Raw genomic sequence first — 26,011 nt, forward strand, 5'->3', positions numbered from 1 at the left:
TTTACAATCATATATTCATATAAAAAAGAATTTCAGTCAGGAAATGTTCCTGAACTGAACTGAGCAAAAGCGATCATGTGCGGAGTGTGATTTGTGGTAGGTCAGGCCAGTGACATAACAGTCATATATCTCATGTGGACAGCACAGGACAAGTCATGATTCATGGCGTCCCAGCCGGAGCAATCACACATGCATCTTTATGTGTGCGTGCTGCTTATCCATCATGAGCCCCGCCCCCAGACACAGCCTTTAGAGCATGATGGAGGAACTCACTCATGCACTGTCAACACATCATGCCAATCTGTCCATTGTGTGTGTGTGTGTGTGTGTGTGTGTGTGTGTGTGTGTGTGTGTGTTTACAGGGAGAAGAACAGAGCAAGATGACACATAGTTGTGTGTGTGTGTGTGTGTGTGTGTGTAGATGTGTGTCTTTGTGAGTGTTAAGTCAACAGCAGATCTTTCAAATCTGTCCCTTGCGTGGGTAAGTGACCAGTCCACCGTGTGCTTTAATGTTTCTGTGTATGTGTTTGTGTTTGCCTGTGCTGTGCGTGAGTCTGTGTGTGTGTGTGTACTCTGTAGGAGTGTATGCGTCAGTCTGTGTCAACAGCACATGTAGGTCTTATCAAATAACACTCCATCCTTCTCGTCACGGGTGAGGGCTCCTCCTCTCCATTGCTAAGTCACTATCAATCCCACAGCCAGGCTGTGAGCGTGCTGCTCTGGCAGTCTAACTGGCCATCATGCCTGCAGTCAGGCCCAGAGAGGCCAGGCACCACAGGCACCACAGGGAGATAGGGCTGGGCGCTATATAGAAAATATTCAAATCTTCAATTCTATTCCGTATAAGATATAAGAAATGGTGAAATGACCATATTGGTAATATCGAGTATGCATAATACAGGCTACGCAGGTTACCATCAGGGTGTGTTTAAAATTGACCACATAAAAAGTATGCTGTGTGTAGGCCTACAACTACCGTATGCTTATTTCTATTGTTTTTTATTTGATTTAAATTGAACGCCACCATTTTTGAAACATGCTGTGTTCAAAATTTCAAATAAACACGGATTCTTCAATTATACTGTGTAAAATGCTTGGTTATATTGTATCATATACAGTATATAGCCATTTTCTTTTGAGCATATCGAGATATGAGTTTTTCAGCCATATCGCTCCGCCCTAACACACAAAGCCTAAGCTCCTTACAGGGAGCAGACCGAGGCCGTGTGTGTGGAAGAGAAGGTGACAGCGTGACAGATAAAGATAAAGAGGGCAGGGAGGAGGGAGAGAGAGCTGTGGAGGTTCAGGATGCCAATGAGAATTTTTTTTGTGAGTATATGTATGTGTGTGTGTGTGTGTGTGTGTGTGTGTGTGTCCAGGCACCTGCGGGCCAGTCTGCGGAGCTGTTCGGCACACTCGTTGTCAGACTTCTGCTGGACGAGCTCCAGGATGTTCATGGTGCGATGGAAGTGGCCACAGGACAGGCTGACGCTGACGGCCGTCTCGTGCTTGTCACCAGTTAGCACCCACACCTTGATGCCGGCCAGCCGCAGCGCCTCAATGGTCTCCTGCACCTTCTCCTGAAGCCTGCACACACACACACACACACAATGTTACAGGTAAGTCACTCAGAATCACACAGACACATGCAGTCATGCATATATATATATATAAACAACAAAGAGGTAAGACACAGTACACACACAATCTGTATCTATGTATACACTCATCGAGTAAATGGGAGGACATGGAGTTCAGTCTCCAAAAATATAATACTGCAGGCACTCACACACCCCAACAAACCCCCCGCCCAAAACACACAAGTGCAGTTAGGTCACTTTTCCTAATCCACCATCCCATTAAAACTGCCAGGATTACATTCAATGAGATTATGTTCCTCTCATCAGTGAAAGCGTGATTACTCTGCTCAGTGTGCTTCTAAGAATGCCACTTAACAAAGCAGGAGTCACTCTAGACACGGTCTCAAGGCAGGAGTCACTCTAGACACTGTCCCAAGGCAGGAGTCACTCTAGACACTCTGTCCCAAGGCAGGAGTCACTCTAGACATGGTCCCAAGGCAGGAGTCACTCTGTCCCAAGGCAGGAGTCACTCTAGACACTGTCCCAAGGCAGGAGTCACTCTAGACACTGTCCCAAAGCAGGAGTCACTCTAGACACGGTCTCAAGGCAGGAGTCACTCTAGACACTGTCCCAAGGCAGGAGTCACTCTAGACACTCTGTCCCAAGGCAGGAGTCACTCTAGACACTCTGTCCCAAGGCAGGAGTCACTCTAGACATGGTCCCAAGGCAGGAGTCACTCTGTCCCAAGGCAGGAGTCACTCTAGACACTGTCCCAAGGCAGGAGTCACTCTAGACACTGTCCCAAAGCAGGAGTCACTCTAGACACTGTCCCAAGGCAGGAGTCACTCTAGACACTGTCCCAAGGCAGGAGTCACTCTGTCCCAAGGCAGGAGTCACTCTAGACACTGTCCCAAGGCAGGAGTCACTCTGTCCCAAGGCAGGAGTCACTCTAGACACTGTCCCAAGGCAGGAGTCACTCTAGACACGGTCTCAAGGCAGGAGTCACTCTAGACACTGTCCCAAGGCAGGAGTCACTCTAGACACTGTCCCAAGGCACAGGGCCTTCACAAAAACACTGGAGCAGCTCTTCACCAGGCAACCTGTTCTCTGGACACCCGCAAACAGCACATGGAACTGAAATGTTCAAAACACTGAGGAATAGAGCAGGCTTTAAACAAATAAAATATAACAAATAAAATGTTGCATTAACTTTGCCAACGGATTGGAGCAGGGAATGACCAGGTATGAGACCGCAGCAGGAAATAAGGAGATACAGCCCTAAACCTGTTGGGAATCAGCAAGAGGAGATGGATTCAATCTGGACAACGAAGATTGATGACCGGAGAGCAGCTCCTCTACTGGGCCCATGAAGAAGCCAAAGCCCTGCACACAGAGGGGATCAGTCTTCTTCCATCAAGAACAGCACAGAGAGCACTGATTGGATGGGAAGCACATGTGCCGAGAATAATGACAGCTTCCTTCAGCGATTTGAAGACACGTGTGCCTTGAACAAGCTAGTCATCGGAGGAAGTGCCTTTTCCACACACAAGGATCCACAAGGCAACCTGGGTGTCACTGGATGGTGTGACCGAGAAACCATTTCTGTACAATCAGGAAGTCCAGGAGATCAATGTGGGAGCTACACAGTAGAGCAGTGGTTCTCAAACTTTTTGTCCGGGGACCCCATAACATTTACATTACATTTACATTTAGTCATTTAGCAGACGCTTTTATCCAAAGCGACTTACACATGTATACACATTTTACATTTTACACTGATGGCACACTGCACATCAGGAGCAATTAGGGGTTCAGCGTCTTGCTCAAGGACGCTTCGACAGGGAATCGAACTAGCAACCTTCTGATTACTAAACGACTTCTCTACCTCCTGTACCACTGTCTCCCCATAAAATCCATTTGCCAAGTCTCGCGACCCCCGACACATTTTGACAGGATATTATAGGTCTTAATTCAGTTTCATCTTGAATGATGAGACTGCTTGCTGAGACAATATTAGTTTTCATTATCCACCCTGATGTAGAAAACACCATTTCTGATAGACTATACAGCATGTCAAAGCCTAATATGTTGATGCACAGGGCAGCAAGATCATTTCGCGACCCCCAAAAAACGTTTGGCGACCCCACTTGGGGTCCCGACCCCTAGTTTGAGAACCACTGTAGTAGAGGACCAGACATGACATCACAAAAGCACCTGCTAGTTGCCACGCTGGAGCTGAACCTGAACCTAAAATAGAAGAAGCACTGAATGGAAGCAGCAACAAAGGTCAGTTTAACTTCTTTAAAAGACACAGAAAAGGGAGAACTATGTGCTGATTGTAAAGATCAGCTCCCAGGTATTGCAGGAACTGAGCAGCGAAGAAGAAATGCAAGACCAATGGGAAAAGGTAAGAGAGGCCATCACATGTCAGGAAGTAATTGGACTAAAGAAGTGTCAGCAGAAAGAGTGGATATCAGCAGAAACACTACGCAAGATAGAGTACAGGAGACAAGAGATGAAGGCTTAACATCTGTCATGGCAACCAAGGCAAAAGCTCAACGAGAATCCACAGAGGTCAATAGAAAGGTAAAGAAAAGGGCCAATAAGGACAAGAGAAACTACACTGACAGCCTGGCTGAAGAGGCAGAAGAGGCTGCAGCCAAAGGAAACATTAAGGACCTGAACAACGCCAACAAAAAACTGTCTGGCAAGATCAGTAAGCCCGAGCAACCAGTGAAAGACAAAGAAGGGAAGACGATGACGGGACTAGAACAAGAGCAGCAGAGATTTCAACTGTATTTGCAGCATTTTGAACTGTGGAAAGTCCACCAAGCTGGAAATTAAAAGGGGCAAGGCAGCAGGACCAGACAACATTCCTGCAGAGGTGCTGGCGGCAGACACCTCTGTAGAGATGCTGCACCCACTGTTTGAGAAGATCTGGGAAAAAGAGGAAGTCCAAGCAGATTGGAAAGAAGACTACCTGCTCAAGCTCCTAAAGAAAGAAGACCTCAGCAAATGCCCTAACTACAGAGGAAGCATGCTTCTCTCAGTGCCAGGAAAGATCGCCAACAGAATCCTCCTGGAACGAATGAAGAAAGCCATTGATTCACAGCTAAGAGACCATCAAAAAGGCTTTCGGCAGACTAGATCATGTGCAGATTTCCAACTCTGCGTATGATAGTTGAGCAATCATTGTAATGGAACTCTCCTCTGTACATCAACTTCATAGAATATGAGACAAAGCGTTGACAGAAACACCTTTTGGAAACTGCACCAACACTATGGCATACCAGAAAAATAGGTCAACATGATCAGGAACTCATATGAAGGGATGACCTGCAGAGTTACCCATGGAGGACAGCTGACCCGGAGCTCCCGAGTGAAATCCCAAAAGAAATCAGCCAGTGGGCAAAGCTCAGACTTTTCAGCTCCAACATCAAGCCTATACTACCCTATACTACTCTAGTTTCCTCAGACAACCAAGACCACAACGACAGAGTCATAAAATATTCATGGACATAATAACTGGCCACATACCATTGGTAACAATGATCTCTGGCAGTGAATGGGCCAACAACCTGTGGTTGGCCCAGGAACACCTGGCACAGGGACCTCGAGGCCAACATCAAGCAGAGCGGGAAGAACTCTGGCAGACTGTGGTCAATGGCCTGTGCTCCATGAAAAAGGAGTGATGGCCGTAAGTAATTACGTTTGCCACCCTCTGAGCAATGTGCAGTTTCACCAAGATATTGTGTGTTTGACTTCCACTGTATAGCTACAGAATGTCAGAAGTCTATTGATAATAGAAATACACGCTTAAAAAGGCATATGAAAACACACACTGCACTCCAGCATGTTCACAATCTTTGTTGTTCCTCGACAGTATCACTCCATCTGACGCCTTCCCTTGAAAGCTAGGAGCATAACAGTCATGCACTTCCATCAGCCTCTGTCTAAACGGTGAATGGATTCATCCATCACGCCCAATAATGAGTCGAGTCGAGTATCGACATTTCCCCCTGCAAGAGCAACACAGCTAATGCTGAAAATGAGTTTGATACGGCAATTACAGACAGAGCCACCGCTTGCCATTTCTGCCTCAGGCGAGCATTTAACACGCATCTTAACACACCGACTTCACAGGAAACACTCAACACACCGCGGGCCATACGCTCAGCCTCCAGTCTAAAGATTACCAGCAGATAAAAACATCACATTAACATTAAGGGGGGGGGGGGGGGGGGGGGGGGGGAAGTGATGGTGTGTTAGAGATTAATGATGTCCTCAATTATACAGAGGGTTCTTTGAAGATGGGGAAACATTTCTGGGGGAGTTGTGGAGGCTTGGGGATGTGTGTGTGTGTGTGTGTGTGTGTGTGTGGTAGGAAGGGCTGCATTAATTAAACACGGACAGCTAGTGCAAGCAGATGGTGTGGGCCTGCCTGCAATACTGTGCAAAGAGCATGTCCACAGCACATACACACCCACAGACACCCACAATGGCAAACACACACATGCACACAAACCACTGACATAATGACACACACCTATGACTAGCACAGACCGTGTGACACTTTACACACAACAGAGCTCCATCAGTAGGAGTACACTCACACACTCATTCACACAAAAGTGAAAAGCATACAAATCCTAATATTTATATATTTATATATTAATATTTATTCTGTGCTGGTATGTGTGTGCGCTAGTTTCTACTGTGCATTCAGACAGCAGCTGTTTAGTGATGTCCTGTTCCATCCTGTTCCCCCTTCATTGTTTTAACTTCTGCTAAATATCAGGTAGCAGAGTAGCCTCTGAGCTGCCAATAAGGACGGCAGATAGACAATGTAAGGATCAGACATTTCACTTATGAGGACTGGAGAGTTGGCATTGCGTTGCATAATTGTTCTAATAGAGCATGAATCTGTTCTGTTAAGAAATCAAAGTGACAGGCCGTTCAGTGCGATTAGTAAAAGCTTCCCTTATGTGTTAAAGAATGTTCTGGTGGCTTGGGGCATACTAAATGAAGCAGTCTCAATTTCTCCTTTTAATCTCAACATCCCTTTTAACTTAATAACAGACTTAATAGCAGACAATGAATTAATAGTAGTCTCTCTTACTCTCTCATGCGTGTGACACTGATCAACGCCATGTTCTACAAACTTTTAAATATACACATGTGTGCATCAGATAAATTATAGTTTTGAAATTGTCATTAGTTTTACATTTTATTTAGTAGGGTTTTTTTATATTTTGAGGAATTAACTAGTTTAAGTTTTGTTTTTATTTAGTTTTAGTGTTAGTTTAAGTTTTTATTATGAAGAAAGCCTTGATTTATAGAAGCTGAAAAGGGTACGATGAAAGAATGCATGACATCAACTATGATTTATTTCCTTCATTCTAGGTCCTTTTCATGAGGCCAGTGTCTCTCAAGAAGCCAAGAATAGTACAAAGTGATAAAGCAACCACAGTGGAAATCAAGGGGGACAATGAAAATGAAGCTGATTTTCACCGCATTTCTATTGATTTTTAGTGTGGCATTGTTCATTGTAGTTTTTATTTAGTTATCGTGTTTTGGAAAACTGTCATTTTTATTTCAGTTTTTAAGTGCATTTATTTTTGTTTTAGTTTTCCGCTAACAATAATAACCCTGGAGCACCTACACCCTCAAACGAATACACACAGCAGTGAGTCATACAGAGGAAAACAGCATTAATGCCGAGCGGATTAATGCCATTGCTGCTGCTGCTGCTGCTGCCAATGCTACCACCACAGCCATGACTCACTCACTCCTGTTCAGGCAGCAGTGGCTGTCACAAATGGCACAACATGGCCAATGATCTACTTCTCAGCAGTGGGGCTACGTACTAAACACACTGCCCTACCCAAAGCAGCAGAAAACATCAGGACATCACTACACACCAGTAAAAGTACATTCACAGATATCCAAAATAAAATTGGTTGACTTTGATGCATTCAAATGATGACATTAATAAATAATCTTGAGGATGGCACACACACATCTGAAATGCACCAATAACCTTTAACAACCTTCAACATCAACATTTCAGTTATGGTGATCTGTTCCTAAATGTGGTGACTGCACTATGGTCCTCTGCTTGTTGAGAGGGGCCGTGGCCAGGTGGACTCACTTGTCCTCGACACCGGTGGCTCCCAGCAGCTCCAGGTCCTGCTCGATGAAGCTGAAGACGTCGGCCAGGCGCTCCTCGCGCTGTTGCAGGGCGGTGCGCGCCTCGTGCAGACGCCGGTCCACGTCCCTGTACTCCTCCACACTGAAGTGGCGGCACGCCACCACCAACGTCCGCAGACCCTTCTGCACATCACGACACACACACACACACACACACACACACACACACACACACAAAACAGACCACTTTTTAGCAAAAATGTGAGAAAAACAAATAATTAGCTATTGGGGGTCACAACTGTCTCCATTAATATGATTGTGATTGTGAGCTGGATCCATACGATGGCTCTTTAGCTCAAGATCTAGTGCCATGACCTGCATCCAAAGCTAACTTCCATTAATCAGGAAAAAATATTTTGATTTACAATGAGCACTTACATAATACATAACCAGTTGCCAGAAGCTTTTATCAATAATAAGATGAAGTGCATGAAGCTTTTGCAATGTTCTCCCAAGGCCATTTAAACCTGTGATATTCATGTAGCTAGTACTACTGTGCCAACATCAATATTGTTTTTAGCAACAGCAAAAAGCCAAATGTGCATATTGAACAGGGCAGATTGTATATGTTAATTAGGGAAAGCTGAATTTGCAAATCTGCAAAACTGGAAAATCTGGTATGCATGTATATCCTGTAGGAATACAACATCTTTACAAATAAAATTAAATAAAAAAAACTGGGTTTAATTTAAGAGGCCCTCGTTATCATTAATTATTGGGGGCCAAGCAGTGAAGCTTATCTTATTATCACACATCGTGTTTCTACCTTATCTTATTATCACCCATCGTGTTTCTACCTTATCTTATTATCACCCATCGTGTTTCTACCTTATCTTATCACACATCGTGTTTCTACCTTATCTTATTATCACCCATCGTGTTTCTACCTTATCTTATTATCACCCATCGTGTTTCTACCTTATCTTATTATCACACATCGTGTTTCTACCTTATCTTATTATCACCCATCGTGTTTCTACCTTATCTTATTATCACCCATCGTGTTTCTACCTTATCTTATTATCACACATCGTGTTTCTACCTTATCTTATTATCACCCAGTGTTTCTACCTTATCTTATTATCACCCAGTGTTTCTACCTTATCTTATTATCACACATCGTGTTTCTACCTTATCTTATTATCACCCATCGTGTTTCTACCTTATCTTATTATCACACATCGTGTTTCTACCTTATCTTATTATCACCCATCGTGTTTCTACCTTATCTTATTATCACACATCGTCTTTTTCTTCTTCTTTCACTGGAGTCTATGGAAGCCCCTAGAACCTTATGGTAAAAGGTTTTAAAATTGGGAAACATTGAGGCAATAATTCATGTTCAAATACACAGACTGGATTGAACAGATTCTACATAATCCACCATCTGATGTCTTTTGTATGTTTGCTGACGACGAATAAGGGCTGTTGTAGGTCAAAAAATAAATAAACACTCTGATATTCTCTGATATTACAATTATACTTAAAAAAAATCTATTGATTTGAAGTTGATAGCGGGTTATCATGAACATCCAAGACAAAAAACAGTGTCAATAGATTGATTGGACAGGCTATAGGTGGTTTCTTTCCATTCTTTCACAAAATTGCTGATCTCAGCCTCAGCCATCAAGAAATTGGTTCAAGAATCAAGATGCATCTGGATGCTCTCTAGACGCTGCCGTCTGACGCAGTGCGGGGGTGGTGTAGCAGGTTCAGTTCACTTCAAAGCGAGCGTTCTATCGATGGCTGATGCTCAATGGTAACACTGGACACCCGACGGCTGCTGTGTACCTTCTCAGTTAGGAGACCAGGAGCATTTTCATTCCATTAGTGTAGCTTGTGATGTCTTATCATACTTTATTACTGTATCTTTGTTTAGCTTATTTGCACCACCAACCAGTAGTTATTGATTGCTACAACATTCAAGTTATCCGGAGAGTTTGGGTACCACTAGTGTACAATGTCACGTCTATGACACAGTCCTTCAGAATTCTCATTTCCCATTTGTAGAGATGGGAGGCCATCACTATCAATGATCATCGTTCCTCTGACTGCAGACGGTAGAGTACTGACATCGGAGTAGTACGACAATGGTTTTCCCGACCACAACATTTCTCAGTCAGTGTGTCAGCTCGTTTCAGTTGTAGTATTGTTTTGAAATGAACACTTCTTTAGCCGTTTTCAGACATACACTGCAACCCTGGACTTATCTAGACATTACCCTGAGAAACTGTATGTGAGAATGCCCAATGTCCAAATCAACTGGACCAGACATTGAATGGACTTTACGCTGTTACGTAACAAAATCTGTGTAATGTCCGATTGAGCCCATGAGTAAATAGAGCATGTCATTGTCCAGAGAACTCACAGCAGGTGAGTGTGCGTGTTTATAAACTCCTCACCTTCACGGCACGCTGCCTTCACGCACGTTGCTGAAACAAAGCTTTTTTTTAGCCTAAACTTTAATACATAGCAATAACTAGCTAATAACCAGCTTTCCCAGAGCTTACTAACGCTAGCCTACTTGTTTTAGTTCCATAACCCAGTAACCACAAGCCAGGAACACCCATAAGCAACCAGCGACAGGGGTTTGTCAGGGCGGGGGGGGGCTGTTTTCCTTCAAATTCTCTGGTCACCCTGTCCAACCGATTCCAATTTCTTCATAACCTCTTCCCTTCCCCGTGCTGATTGTGCAGCTAGGATCAAATCAGTGAGTGTGTGTGTGTGTGTGCTACGACCACTGCAGTGTGTCACTGGGCTCTATGCTGTGTAGATGGGACCAGTCATCATCAGTTATTTCAATCAAATCTATTGCACTGCTTGCATCGCTTGTTCTTGCTTCTATTTTCTGGTGAAGTTGACAAATCATTGGATTTCACTGGGCAAAAACCACCTAAAAACGAAGCTTGATATTTCTTTCTTTTCTTTCTATCCCTTTCCACGAGCTCTTAAGCCGGTTGTCTCTTGTCTCAGAGAGGAGTGGATGATGGATTTGTTGCATGATGATGTCGTTTATCTTGTTGGAATGTCACGTTATTTCCCCCTCACTGTGGTAAACGAGAGCATCTGTGGCCACGCACGAGGCATGACCCAAAGATGAGCGTCCTAATCCCTATATCCACTCCAGTCTCTTCAGAGAGGATGCATGACATCACTCTGCAGAAAAACTGAAGGGCGAGTCTCACAAATAGTGTGTGTGTGTGTGTGTGTGTGTGTGTGTGAGAATGAACTTGAGCAAATGTGATATGAGGGGATCATTCAGTTCTAACTGCCTAATGGCTCTCAATGGTTGTGTGTTCATCCCAGTTTATTTCACCCCAACTAATATGTCAGACCAGATCCAACATAATGCTGGGATACCCTGATGCTATGATGTCTTACCAATGCAAACTCATCCACATGGACTCTTGTCTTCTCCAGCTCCCCACTTTTGATGTAGGGAAGAATGGCGGACTCTGCTCCTTTGGTAAACATCACTTTCTCCCCTGACAAGGAATGACATCAGTGGCACATCATTAGATGCTGTGACAAATGGTGATTTTAAATGTTTCTAAATGGTCTACTGGCAACGGAGTTCATGTGCATTCCAGAGGAAGAAAATGTTACGTCCAAAAATAAGACAAGAGGACCTTGTCTGCCACCCTAATGCTCCCAAAATGTGCAAATCTACATTTCAGACATGCTACAGTGGTGGATCTACAGATGGCCTGCAGTGACAGAACGTGTGATTTCAATTAGCACACATACCTGAGGATGTCTGTAGTATTTCAATGAGCACACATACCTGAGGATGTCTGTAGTATTTCAATTAGCACACATACCTGAGGGTGTCTGTAGTATTTCAATGAGCACACATACCTGAGGGTGTCTGTAGTATCACACTCATTCTCCTTCTGTTTGCATCAAACTCTAAGACATGGAGCAGTTTATATCTGTGGAGATGGAGAAGGTTTTAATAAGGACAAAACACAGAAATATTTGGACTAAAACCCATAAGTTGGTATCAATCATCCGTGATATGGGAATGCCATCCTTACCTTTCCGATTTTCCAAATGTCTTAACTTCCATGTATTCTGCGTGGCTCCCCATGAACGTCACCCCCATCCTAAGAGGAAAACCATATTATTCATGTGAAGAAGTGTGGAGACGGATGGGTTACAAAACAGAGACAGAGGGAGAACATAAAGAAGAGCCATGCTTTTATACCAGCCGTGCTTCTACTGCCTGCATTATAAAACCACCTCATCCATCAAGAAGCACTACCAGTCTAATGTTGTGCTATATGAACAGAAATGAGCTGCACGCCAACTGTCTCCAATATGCTGGAAAGCGCACGAGGAGGGAGTTTGCACCTTTTGGTGGCTTCCACCAGCGCCTTCTCATCAGGCGAGGAGGCGTAGTACTCCATCTGGGAGAAGCCGTTAGTGTGGGAGAACGTGTCGCCAAAGCCGTCGGCCTGATCCAGATCGTAGCTGATCTGCACCGTGTGGCACAGCGAGACTGCTTTCAGGAACAGCTCCTCCTCACGGATCTGGGTGTGCAGGCAGACACACGAGACAAAACGAACACCTGAGAACATGATGTTTTACCTCCTCTTACATTCCTAGTGCCAGATATAGAGCCGTTCTTGTTATTTAATCCTAATATTAATATGTGTGCATGAGTGCATTTAAATATGCAGTTTACACATCATCACATTAACACTGTACGTATTATCTGGGTAAATACTGAGTTAGTGAAACCAAATCTCTTTCTAGAGGGAGATTCTTATCCATGGTATGGGTAACAATTTCCATATGTGTATTGTGCGCACACTTATACAAGTGTGGGTGTGTGTGTGTGTGTGTGTGTGTGTGTGTGTGTGTGTGTGTGTGTGTGTGTGTGTGTGTGTGTGTGTGTGTGTGTGTGTGTGTGTGTGTGTGTGTGTGTGTGAGTGTGAGTGTGAGTGTGAGTGTGAGTGTGAGTGTGTGTGTGTGTGTGTGTGTGTGTGTGTGTGTGTGTGTTTGTTTGTTTACCAAGCGAGGGATGGAGCCGTCCGGTGAGTCGTCTGCCACCCCTTCTGGGACGAGCTTGCCGTTGATCTCCTGATATTTGATCCCATTAATAGAGCATTCCCGAAACTGCATCTCGTTTTCAGTAAGTGTACCAGTCTTGTCCGTAAAGACGTATTCCACCTGTGGCACAATGTAGGGTCTGACCTTTAGCATTATGCCCTCATCAAGGTCATCTGATGCTTACACAACATAGCGATCAATAGCTTAATAATAATAATGCCATCTGATGGCAACTCACAGACTGTAGCTGACGGGCAAAGCAGTGTCTCAGTTTTGTATGCGTGTTGACTTTTTACATTACACCAATTACAATCAATAGCAGCTTGACCAAGACAGGGCCTTTGAGCAGGGCAAAAAACTTTACAGACAATTCATTTTAGGGAATGATGCATAGATTACTATATAAAGGGAACACATTGGGAGTCAGTTTTACCAGCAAAGCGACGTAGGCATGGACACTTGAGTCATTGTGCCTTTCTGAAGGGTTGGGAAGTGTAGTATTACACACACACACACACACACACACACACACACACACACACACACACACACACACACACAAACCTGCCCGAGCTCCTCATTGAGGTCTGAGGTATTGACTTGTGCCTTCTGGTCACTCTCCTCATGGTACAGATCCAAATCCCAGCCAATGAAAAATGAGCCCAGGAACTTCTGCATCTCCACGGTAACGTACAGCGATATTGGGATGATGAAATTGTACAACACAAGGAACGCCAGGAAATCCGAAATGAACTTCAGAATCTAGAAGGATAAAGTGAGGACGGAGGGGGAAAGAAGACAAAAAGAGGAAGGGAAAACAATATAATAAATGAAAAAACAAAAACACACCCTGACATCTCCCATCCCAAATAGGAATAGAAGTGTGAGGGAGGCACTTTTCCTCCTTGAGTGAAGGGAAAGGTCAAAGGTCACGCTTCTGAACACTACAGTGAGTGGGGTGGGGGTGGGGGTGGGGGGCACTTCCTCTTATGGACTGTCATAATACTTTGGGCCCTATGCATGACTGTGGAAAATGACTACAGCTTAATATCCCCGACCAGGAACGGTGAGAAATGGCTTCATCCGACATAAATGGTGGATGTTTATGAGATGACTGTGTAATATCGAAAGGGAATTAAAAAATAAAACTTTTGACAAAATGAAGAGACCTGGCTGCTGTTTCTCTCCAGGTCAGTCTTCTGGTTGTAGAAGGGCTCGTTCCACTTGTCCTCAGCCTGCCAGGCGTACTTCAGAATGGTGCTGAGGATGGCCTCGAACAGCAGGATACCCAAATAGATGATGAGAAATGTATTCATGGATCTGTGGCCACACGCAACAGAGACACAGAGGGGAAGGGGGACAAAAAATAATCGGATTAGAATCCACTGAGACATTAATATCACTTAAGGGCCCATGGCTGGGGACTGCCTGAAATAACAAGGAGAGTTGTACTTTTCCACTGCCGACCGCTTCTGGGATTTGCACTTGTAATTCAGCGCCATCTTTGACTCCATGCCGGTGTACACGGCCACACCTGGTGAAAGGAATGAGCACAAGCAAGACATGACTCGGACAAGTTGCCTTTATATGAATTCATGTATTAATGTATGCTATTCGTGTTAAATCAGCCAAACCCTAACAGTAATTAGTCATAGCAGTTGTTATAACACGAGTATGTCATTAGATGATGAGGCGCTGGGGTGTAATGAGCGTACCAAAGATTTCTTTGGTGTTTTTCAGTCGAGCTCCTCTTAGCAGCAGGTTTTCTGGTCCTAGGGGTCTGAAACAGCAAGCATACATTTGGAAATAAGAAAAAAAGTCTGAATGGTCATCTGGACACGTTGGGTCATTTTTGGCCCCATTTATGATCTGCACTAGACGGAAAGGTTGCCGGCCCAAGAGATCTTTGCTTCACACCGAAACTGGGTTTGGAATTTCAGCCCACAAGAGTAGCTGGTGAATCATTAATGACAGTCATTATGTTTGAGTCATGGAGTTGAATATTTCACTGGATAGGAAATGAAATGCCTGGGAGAATGATACAGAAACGTTATTGTTCCAGGATTTCTCTCCTTGCAGTTGTTGCAAAACCAGATGCAGATTATCTGGCAATATCTATTGGGCTAGCACAAGGCCCCTAAATAATAATAATTTAAAAAAAAATCTGTACGACATGCTCAACTTGAATTTTATCTTCAATGAACTACTTTCACATACACTGAGTCACAGGGACAGCAGTCTCAACGCTGAAGCCAGCCGTCTTACCTTACGATCTCCTCTCCTTGTTGTGTTACCGTTATTCTCCCAACAAACCTGAAAGACGGAGAAGGGAGGCAGATTGTGCTGAGTTGGAGTTAAACGAGTAATAGAGAAACTGCCACGGCAGGCAGGCCACAGTCGCTCCCCTGGCTAAAAATATGACATTCTGACACACAGAAATGTGAGTCTGTGTAAGAGAGCTCCCTCTGCGGCACGGGCCAGTGAGGGGAGTTGTCAGAATAATGGATGGCCCTTTGTGGAGCCTCTGGCTTGCCGTACCTGTACAGGTCGGCCTCGGGCTGCTGGCACTCCACCACCGCCTGCAGGGCCTCCAGTCTGGATACCGACTGGGATACGGCTGTCTCTGGCACTGCATAGTGGGTCTAAGACACACACACACACACACACACACACACACACACACACACACACACACACACACACACACACACACACACACACACACACACACACACACACACACACACACACACACACACACACACACACACACACACACAGGTCAGGCCAATGCTTTTTCTACAGACCAATTCCTCTGACATACGGTCAAGAAAGCTGTTGCAACAGACAACTGCATTCTGAAAAAACATACATTAATGAACACAGACCAACTAATAAAATGGGAGGGAAAGAGATGGGAAAGGTCTGGGAAAAATCATAAACATTCAGATGCAAAAAGCAAGGACAATGCACCAGGAATCTGATGGAAAAACAGATGACGCAAAGTCTGGATTTGGATCAATTAAAGTCTCTCTTGAAGGTTTGAGACAATGTGCAAATAAATAAGCAAGGCTACACTCAGTGCACAACCGTGCAAGCACATAAACAATGATTGTGTATACAAATGTAACTTAATAGGCCTATGTGAAAATGTGCTTAAGAGAATCTGTTGAACCATAAAAGATATTAAGGCTGTTCCAAAAGAAAAACAAAGTTAGACTCCGAGGCTTAAAATAAAAAAAGTATAATTAGCCGAATCTCATTCTTTGATTAGAAACAGATAATTAGATATACACAGCCCTGGGCGAGTGGCAATCCCTTGCCAATGTGTGTGGTGAGATGTGACACATTCAACAGCACAGAGACAGCCCATTACAGAGTCACTCAAATCCTAAGCGGCAGAAACTAAAAATGGTTAAGGCCTAGAGAGAGAGACAGGAAAAGGCCTATAGAGAGACAGGAAGATTAAAGAGAGACAGGAAGATTAGAGAGAGACAGAAAGATTAAAGAGAGACAGGAAGATTAAAGAGAGACAGGAAGATTAAAGAGAGACAGGAAGATTAGAGAGAGACAGGAAGATTAAAGAGAGACAGGAAGATTAAAGGGAGAGACGGGAAGATTAAAGGGAAACAGGAAGATTAAAGGGAGCCGCACCTTCAGGTTGGTCTCCCCATCCAAGCTGGTGGTGGTGATGTGGCAGGTACCCTCGGCCCGATCCGAGGACAGTAACGCCAGGTCGGCTGGGAACGTTTCATCTTTGGCTACTCTCACAATGTCCCCCACCTGCAGGACAGAGATGGACCGAATAATGTGGACTGCCAAAATACTGTTCTAGTTACAACAGTGTATTGGGTTCATATTGTGTTCTGTTCTACTCAATACTGTATGACTACTTAGTTAAATACATGAATATAAAGCCCTATCAGGGGTGAAATATTTAGCCTTGGGTTGAAAACCTTAACTTTCAACAAAAGAATCAAATGCAGCACAAACCTTAATAATAATGCCATCTGATGGCAACTCACAGACTGTAGCTGATGGGCAAAGCAGTGTCTCAGTTTTGTATGCGTGTTTACTTTTTACATTACACCCACTAAGAGCACAGGCAGTAAAAGCCCAGCTGCATGTGCCTTGTTCTGATAGCATCCTAACCCAGTAACAGACACAGCCAGTCCTCTGACAGACAGATGGTGGGAGCGTCTTACTCGTATGTTTTTGGAGCGCGTCTGCACCAGGCTGCCGCTGCGGACCACAAACACGGGAGCTCCGTTGACCTCGTTGTCTGCCTTGTGCCGCAGCCAGTCCTCGTAGCCCTGCAGGTGCAGCCGAAGCATTAGTGCTGGAAGACTCCCGAGCGCAGGAGCGGAGAGCAGGGAGTGGCAGTGCCAGCATCATACTGAAAGCACCCCCCTTGCTCTCCGTCGTCCCTGCTGGATCTGTGCCTCCACACTGTTGCAGAGGCACAGGTGACAGTCACAAATGCCACGGTACAAAACGTGAATCTCGACTAACCAGCTATGCAGAATAGTCGGGGTCATGTCTTGCCCTCATTTCTTATTCAAATTTATACTGACTAGTCACTTATGCAAATGATCAACTCAGCACTGTACATTTTTGCTGTAGCGCTGCCTTGCAAAATAAGGTGCTGAATTCTGAGCTGGGCTGAGCTCAATAATTAGGTTGCTTCAATATTGCCATTTTCCTGGGAATCCCAACATTGCATTGAAGGAGCCCTTGCAATAGCTAAAGACCTGAGAAGCTTACTGAGAGCACCTCACCTGTTTAATGGCAGTTACTGTGATGACAAAAAATAGAGGAAGTCCACTTGTTACTGGAGAAGTGGGCGTATCTATCATTAGCTACGAGACAAAGAAGAAGGGGAGATTAGTGATGAGATGATCTGGGGAACGGTTGCAACCATATTATTTATGAAACCATATTACGCAACAGCACCCACCATGCTTTCACACACTCTGTACATATACACACACACACACACACACACACACATGCATTTGCATATAGTGAAGCAGAGAGCTCAGGGGAGAATGCAGTATGCAGGCATGGTGACACTGGAGGAGGAAGAGAGGCGTTAGAAAGAGCTTAATGCTTCGTGAGCAGAGAGACGAGCACGATCAGTGGGCTCCCTGACGCATCACTCAAGCAGAGCTGCTGGAGTGGACTCCTTGAGGGCTCGGCGTGCTCAAGAAAAACAACGGCAGCCCTGCCTGCCATTGCCTCGCCCGCCCACACAGGCACACACACACACACACGCGCACACACGCACACACACGCACACACACACACACAAGCGCGCGCACACACACACACACGCACACACACACACAAGCACGCACACACACACAAGCACACACACACACACACAAGCGCGCACACACACACGCACACACACACACGCACACACACACACAGTCAGTCACATGCTGCATCAAGCAACAGTTAGTCAAGAGAGAGACAGGGAGAAAGAAGGAGAGGGAGGGAGGGAGAAAGGAAGAGAGAGGGTGAAGGGGACGAGAGAGAGTAAAAGGGAGAGAGTATGTGAAAGAAGGAAGAAGACAAGAGAGAGGAGAGATTAGAGAATGAAGGAAGAAGATTCTCACCTGCACGAGGAAGATGATAAGAAAGTAAAAATTGGCTATCCTTCTGAACTGCTCAAACAGGTTCTTGGGCACAAAATTCCAGACAGTGTACTGCAAGGACACAGAGCAGAGTGACCCAGGGTGAGAGAGAGAAGGACAGGCATGAGTCATTTCACACTGGACTCCCAACACCAGTCCATGGCTGTGGTTTAGAACTGCGAGGCTGGGTGGCCTCAGGGAGGGAGTGAGGCGCTGCAGGGGGTTGGGTTTCCCCAGCCTTACCTTGGAGGATATGATGCGGTTGTCTGCGAAGCGCTGGGGGACATAATGGCCATGTTGAGGGAAGCGGTTTGCGATGTAAACCGTCCTGGTGTCACTCTGATGGGGAGGGTCAAAGCCCTGCAGGAGACACAGAGAGAGAGAGAGAGAGAGAGAGAGAGAGAGAGAGAGAGAGAGAGAGAGAGAGAGAGAGAGAGAGAGATAGGGAATAAACAAAATAGAAATTTGAATGATACAGCAACAGAATAGAAGGAAGAGATACAGGCACAAACGAAAAGGAGAAAGAGAGTCAATCCAACCAATGAAGAACAAGTCGTGTTAATAATTTATTTGTACAACAGATGGATTTGCGGTTTTCTAAACAAAACTGCAAGGCTATGCTCACTGAACCTTGTTGATGCCTTGCTTGGGGCGAGGGACATTTCTGCAGAGAGAATGCAAATTTCAAGCGTCTGTGAAATGACCAATTTGGAGCACAAGCCTGGCATGAGAGCTCAACAAAAGCACTCAGCAGGGGCAGTTTGCTTACGATCGGCTTTTAATGGGAGAGGGATGTATGAGGACTGAGACCAATTCTGACCAAATCGCACACTGCAGGGGAGCCGAGAGACATCAGCACAAATGACTGTCAGGGCTGGGAGCCACAGCCACACAACCCTGCTGCTCTACACTGGAGCAAATGTTGTGATCTGGGGGTGCCAACTTCACAGAGCACTGGGGCAGAAACCAAGCCCAGGAATCCAGCCTGACACCTGCTTGACAAATCCAACAGGACAGGAGCTCACTTCCAGCTCCTTAAAGCCTGCTTGGTGTTAGACCGGACCACAGAGAGGAATAAACGACAGCACTAAAGTGCAAATGTCTATTATCTTTAACATTACAATCTTTGGATGAAGCCAGGCACTTGTATGTTCATTTCAAAAGATGCATAATACATCCTACATTGCCAGCTAAATAGACATAAACATAATGTAATACCTAAAATAAACAGTGGCGGTAACGGTCTCTTTAAAGGTGAAATACGTTTTTGCTGTAAAAATAGCTAACAATTTTACAAATATTATGCTTGGTCAGGCACAGTATCTAGCCTAGTCACTTAGCCTCACTTAACCTAAACAGTTAACAAAGACCTTCAGAACCCAACACTTATAGCAAGTTGACATTCTGTGTGACATGTTTGATGAGAATTACAGGAAAAAATAAAAAAACAGTACGGTAATAGCAGTCTAGCAAGTCTAACCATCATCATGTGTCTGAGGATAATCAGATTTAACTCCAATACTAATTCTCTTAATTAATGTCTGGTAGCTGCATCAGCCTAAACAGCAGCCCTTAGGTTAAGCACATTATGCTAAAGAAATGCCCTTCGACCAGGAGCAGAGTGTATTGGTTGGGCTTAACAGTGACAGAGAGGCCTCCTCCATGGCTATGGGAAAAAAAAGAGAAAGAGAGTGGAGAGTAGGCCACGTCATCTAGACCCAATGACAACACATGCATTCAATTACAGTCAGGCCTCGCTAGACATTTCTGTTTGCACTGTACACACAATCTGTTGTGTGTGCTTCAAACACACACACACACACACACACACACACACAAAGATGTTCAGCCACATACCTTTCCGTTCATATTCACTCTAAAATGAGCAAAATGCACTGGAGAAATGTGAAATGTGTTTACTGTGGCTCATAAGAGAGACAGTCAGGATATAACTGCTTCTTTTTCTCAGGGGACAATTACGTCCTTACTGGCAGCTCTTGTGAAATGCGTGTGGAGTAAGAGGAAACACATGGCCCAGACACTGTTGCAAACCTGCTTGATTATGGCCATCGCCTCTTGAATGCTACGACTGCGACTAGGGCTGGTCGGTATATAAAAAAATATCGATATATTCAATGCTATGTAATAGGAGATATGTGAAATTACCATATTTGTATATATATATTAGTGCTGTCAAACGATTAAAATATTTAAATCGAGATTAATCGCTTTTATGTCATAGTTAACTCAAAATTAATCACGATTAAATCGCAAATTTTTATCTATTCTAAATGTTTATTTATTTTTTCCATTATTTTATAACTTATCAACATGGAAAAGTGGATTGGCTTGCTTTATGCAAATGTTTTATTTTATTGAAAACCAACATTGCCAAACAGGGCGGTACAAAATAAAATTATAAAGTGCACATTTCAGGTAAACAAGGACTAAGCCTATAGTGCAGTTAAACCATGGCTTGATATTTTCTTTTTTCCAAGTTTGCTGGGAACATAGCGGTCAGGCCTCTTATTTCAGAAACAGTTAGGTTACCAATAAAAGGTAAGCCTACTACTTCTTTGCTTTCACCCAGCTGCCTGCTGACATTTTCAGACAACAGTGAAGCTCGCTTCTTTTGCACAACACAACTTTTAAAAGTAAACTCCATTCAGAAGCTTTTTATCATCCTTTTCGCCGTATTGCGCTCACCATTCACTCAAACCGTAACGTTACCCTAATACACGGTTTGCGAGGCCAAAAAGAATGTTAATCTAAAAAAAAAAAAAAATCGCGTTAATCTCGCGATAATAAAATTAACGGCGTTAAAATGGGTTTGCGTTAACGCCGTTAATAACGCGTTAAACTGACAGCACTAATATATGTATATATATATATATATAAAAAATAACTAAAAACCCACAGTCCTGTTTTTACATTTGTGAGTTAACAAGATTTTTTCCGTGATCGTGTTGATCAAAACTGGCTAAACTAGTTTCTTTTCATCTGTATGTTCTTATTTTCTTTGATAGCACTTAAGATAATGTCTGCTTTGCGTGCAAAAGCATTATACTATGTGATTTTTTTTATATATATATCGCATACCACCATTACTCCTCTGCATGTCGAGATAGCCAGGCTGTAACTGTGATTTGACATTTTCACCACCTCAGTTTTTAGTTTTTTTCTTTGTGACTACTGCTGCCCTGGTAAGACTGCGGAGCCTTTATTTAATTCATGATGTTGGTAAACCAGGTCACACCACTGTCCCTTGCTTTGCATCACAAAGCCACTTACCTCGCTAGCCTACACGGCTGGTTAGTCTGGTTCTCTTTCACAGTCTCTCTCACTCCCTCTCACACACGCGCACGCACGCACGTGCGCGCACGCGCACACACACTCACACACACACACACACACACACACACACACACACACACACACACACACACACACACACACACACACACACACAGAGAAACTGCACATCCATTTCCGCTCCATTAAGGCCTTGAGAGCTGCTTGGGGGGGTGCACTGGTCTGGGAGTATTAACTAGATAATGAATTGAAATGGTATGTAATAAATCAGGCCAATAAAGAGACAGGTAGGGCTAATGAAAACAGCCAATTAAGGAGAGATCCGGTGGTGCAGACTCAGTCACTTTCCATTCCTCAGGGCTAGAGGTCTGAAGCATATCACATGAGAGAGGCACAATGTGCTCAGTGGACAGGCAGTAGGGTGACCAGGTGTCCTGCTTTGCATTGTAAAGCACAGCATTATGACCCTTCGTCCTGCATCCTACAAACTGAGATAATGTCCCGCATTGTGATTGGTCATTTGGTTTTCAGAATTAAGAACACGGATGTGAGGTTCTACTCACTTGGCTCATAAGCTGCTTATAGTAGTTACTACTCTGTTCAATAGCACGAAGTCAAATGCAGCAACCTAGCTCATACAAATGCAACACTCACTGTCAAGCTTTTCTAAAAGCCGTCAATCAAAGTGTGCAGACGTGGGGCCGGTGAACTCCTCTGCTACGTCACAAAAACAAACTTCTCAGATATCCAGAGTGGATATGCACAAACCACGGGTCAATAACATCAAACTATATGTCAAGTCACAAACGCATTGACAGTAACGTTATAGCCAACATGACATTTTCTGTCCTGTTTTTTTGTTTCTCCAATGTTCAAATATGTGCCTTAGTTTGAACTAGCCAGCAAGCTAGCTAGCAGTAATTAGGACAGCTGCGGTCTAGAAATGGCCTACTTCAGTGTGCCAACCGGCTTTTCTTCGTAGACTATCAGGGACAGGAAGCTGTGTGTATAAACAGAACACCCACTGTAGCTGCCTAACCTAGTTCTCTAAATCAGGGGTTTTCAATTGGTTTTGTCCCAGGGACCACCATTCTGACTAGAAAGTAATTTGCGGCCCACTGATGTGCCTGCATGCGCGTGCGTGTTTGTTACCGCCGCCGCCACGCCCCCTCCCCCTGCACAGATATTCTGCCTATAACACTTACATATGTGAAATGATCAGGGTACATCGCTAGCCACCGCCACGCCCCCTCCCCCTGCACAGATATTCTGCCTATAACACTTAAATATGTGCAGTTATAAGGGTAGATCACTAACCGCCGTCACCACTCCCCCTCCCCCCGCGCACATATTCCGCATAATCTGGAAATGTGTTGAAATATCAAAGCGAATTTATAAAAATAAAAAAATTCAATGGTGAACTGATCAACATGTCGCGGACCCCCTGCAATGCCGTCGTGGACCACCAGGGGGCCACGGACCCCCGGTTGAAAACCCCTGCTCTAAATAAAAAGGACGTGAAAGAATTCTTTAAAAGATGACATGATGTAGTTAGCTCCCACAACAAATGACCAGTTCCAAAGCAGTTTTAGTTGAAAGATTAGTGATTGCACCCCTCAAACTCCACCCTGAATCGTTTTTACATGTTTATTAGTTGGTTAAAATATAAGGCCTGATTTTTAAACAACGCTTCCTTATGTTGCAGATTTACAGAAAACAGCTACAAGCCTTATGTCCAGTGATGAGATTAAAGCAGATGAAAACGTGGTCATCATGAGGCCAAGCTGATGATCCACAAGTGGGGGATGTTAACTAGCAGCACAGAAAGTACCATACTCAAAAATAACTGTCATTGTGTGGATGATTTAGTGTCACACATACAAACTTTATCCAAACAAAAGATTATATCAACTTTTACAAAGCACTTTTATTAAAAGGACTATGAGAAGTGAACTGGAAAATAAAAGGCAAAAAATGTATTTGTTACGCATGCAATCACACTATTGCTCTTCTTAAGTTTCATTATTTATTTTGTACACGTTTTTTTGGCGCCGCTTCCTTTGGCTTTTGAGATATTGACACTGATCCAACTCCTGATCCTGTGTAGTGTACGTGTATAAATGGTTGATCCAAGTCGGAGATGTCTATCCTGATCCTGTGTAGTGTACGTGTATAAATGGTTGATCCAAGTCGGAGATGTCTATCCTGATCCTGTGTAGTGTACGTGTATAAATGGTTGATCCAAGTCGGAGATGTCTATCCTGATCCTGTGTAGTGTACGTGTATAAATGGTTGCTCCAACTCGGAGATGTCTATCCTGATCCTGTGTAGTGTACATGTATAAATGGTTGATCCAAGTCGGAGATGTCTATCCTGATCCTGTGTAGTGTACGTGTATAAATGGTTGATCCAAGTCGGAGATGTCTATCCTGATCCTGTGTAGTGTACATGTATAAATGGTTGATCCAAGTCGGAGATGTCTATCCTGATCCTGTGTAGTGTACGTGTATAAATGGTTGCTCCAACTCGGAGATGTCCATCCTGATCCTGTGTAGTGTACGTGTATAAATGGTTGCTCCAACTCGGAGATGTCCATCCTGATCCTGTGTAGTGTACGTGTATAAATGGTTGCTCCAACTCGGAGATGTCCATCCTGATCCTGTGTAGTGTACGTGTATAAATGGTTGCTCCAACTCGGAGATGTCCATCCTGATCCCGTGTAGTGTACGTGTATAAATGGTTGCTCCAACTCGGAGATGTCCATCTTGATCCCGTGTAGTGTACGTGTATAAATGGTTGCACTACACCCTGTTTTTTCACCATTAAAAATGCATGGCTGAACGCTCGCCTATTATGTCGTTACGTTTAGGCTATGTATCTGGCTTGTCATCAAAGACTTTCCCAAAACCATTTAAACAAAAAACAAGCCATTAATAACAGTCTATATATTTAACCCCATGTTAGCGTTACGTGTACATATCTGGCTGGTTATGAAAGATTTTCCCAAATCATTTAAACCACTGTTTTCCGGAAATGATAAAACCAAGCCATCAATATATTTCAGCCAGCTGTCATAGCTGGTGACCTAACCAACCGTTTAGTCTATCAGAGAGTTTCCCAAACCATTTACTCACACCACACCTAAGATTTGAACCCACGTCACGGACATTCATCTGCTTCATGCACCATCCACCAATACAGTGGATTATTTATAGCCTACATTCCAGTTGATGTTCTGCTTGTGTAAGGTACAGTTCAAAGTGATGAGGTCATGTCTTAAATAACAACCCACTTACTTAGTCAAATAGCCATCTAGTCTACATTTTTAAAGTCCATTCCTGAACCTTGATTTCTTAGTGTAAAGACAAATCAAATGAAATCAATAAAATATCGTTTGCCTATGTATTTATTTGCAAAGATAGTTACCGTAATGGTAACCAATGGCCGTTCTTTCAGCGGTCCATTGAAGCCTATGGTCTCACTCGGGACACAGACTGCTCATAATTAGGCCACATAAAAGACCTCATTTTTAATACTGGTGAAGTGTCAGTCCTAACGGCCTCATATCAACCATACTAGAAATGTACTGTGGTAGGAAGGGTCAACAGCATGTACATTAGAGCTGCAACAACTATTTGACTAAATCGACTAAAATTGACTATAAAAATAGTTGCCAACTAATTTAATAGTCGATTAGTTGGTAACATCATTAAGCACGTTGGTGCATGCATTAACTATCATAGAAACAAAGGTTCTTTATAGCCTGGAGGACCTAGAGAAGCTTACGTGACAAGACCTAAACATAAAAAAATGACAGGGGTGGGTTGCATCAGCATGATGAGAAACATTTCAATGCACCCTGGCCTTTGCTAAGATGGTCGTCAGCTGCATTGCAGAGTTGACCAGCATCTGCTGTATTTGAAAAGGAAAAATTTGGGCTCTGTTAAAGGAGACTTAGTTAACTTTAGCAGCTAACTGAGAATTCACAAAATACCTCACCTGATCACAGAATAAATATAGACAAAAGACATAGAACCTCCCAAACTACCTCCCTTTAATGAAAAACAGAGTTAAACAACGGGAGGAAAACAAACAGCACCCAACCTCCTTACGCCCTCCAAAAACAGATAATATATTAAGGAAATGTGAATACTACTCTACTTGCAGGCCAACAGCCAATTTGGAAGAGGAAGAGCTAGCATTAACTCGATAGGC

The 26,011-nt window shown here is 43.9% G+C and overlaps 1 protein-coding gene and 1 long non-coding RNA gene across 6 annotated transcripts in view; both read right to left on the reverse strand.

Moving 5' to 3' along the window:
* atp11b (ATPase phospholipid transporting 11B (putative)) overlaps positions 1-26,011 on the reverse strand; it is a 48,786-nt gene that overhangs the window by 17,013 nt on the left and 5,762 nt on the right. For all 5 annotated transcript variants that reach the window (XM_031575064.2, XM_031575063.2, XM_031575062.2 and 2 more), the window contains exons 2-19: positions 18,728-18,844; positions 18,467-18,556; positions 17,624-17,704; positions 17,051-17,158; positions 16,500-16,628; positions 15,384-15,487; positions 15,111-15,158; positions 14,561-14,625; positions 14,298-14,379; positions 14,015-14,165; positions 13,410-13,607; positions 12,807-12,965; positions 12,144-12,322; positions 11,828-11,896; positions 11,649-11,722; positions 11,172-11,275; positions 7,732-7,913; positions 1,384-1,587 (exon numbers count right to left, since the gene is read on the reverse strand). In XM_031575064.2, coding sequence (XP_031430924.1) covers positions 1,384-1,587; positions 7,732-7,913; positions 11,172-11,275; positions 11,649-11,722; positions 11,828-11,896; positions 12,144-12,322; positions 12,807-12,965; positions 13,410-13,607; positions 14,015-14,165; positions 14,298-14,379; positions 14,561-14,625; positions 15,111-15,158; positions 15,384-15,487; positions 16,500-16,628; positions 17,051-17,158; positions 17,624-17,704; positions 18,467-18,556; positions 18,728-18,844 — 2,144 coding nt within the window. The remainder of the gene's footprint in view (positions 1-1,383; positions 1,588-7,731; positions 7,914-11,171; positions 11,276-11,648; positions 11,723-11,827; positions 11,897-12,143; positions 12,323-12,806; positions 12,966-13,409; positions 13,608-14,014; positions 14,166-14,297; positions 14,380-14,560; positions 14,626-15,110; positions 15,159-15,383; positions 15,488-16,499; positions 16,629-17,050; positions 17,159-17,623; positions 17,705-18,466; positions 18,557-18,727; positions 18,845-26,011) is intronic.
* On the reverse strand, positions 8,538-10,383 carry LOC116222127. The gene is made up of 2 exons (XR_004164478.2): positions 8,891-10,383; positions 8,538-8,832 (listed from the first exon to the last, which is right to left on the reverse strand). It is a non-coding gene; the product is annotated as an uncharacterized LOC116222127 (long non-coding RNA).

The sequence above is a fragment of the Clupea harengus genome, chromosome 10, assembly GCF_900700415.2.
Source record: "Clupea harengus chromosome 10, Ch_v2.0.2, whole genome shotgun sequence".
Taxonomy (NCBI): Eukaryota; Metazoa; Chordata; class Actinopteri; order Clupeiformes; family Clupeidae; genus Clupea; species Clupea harengus.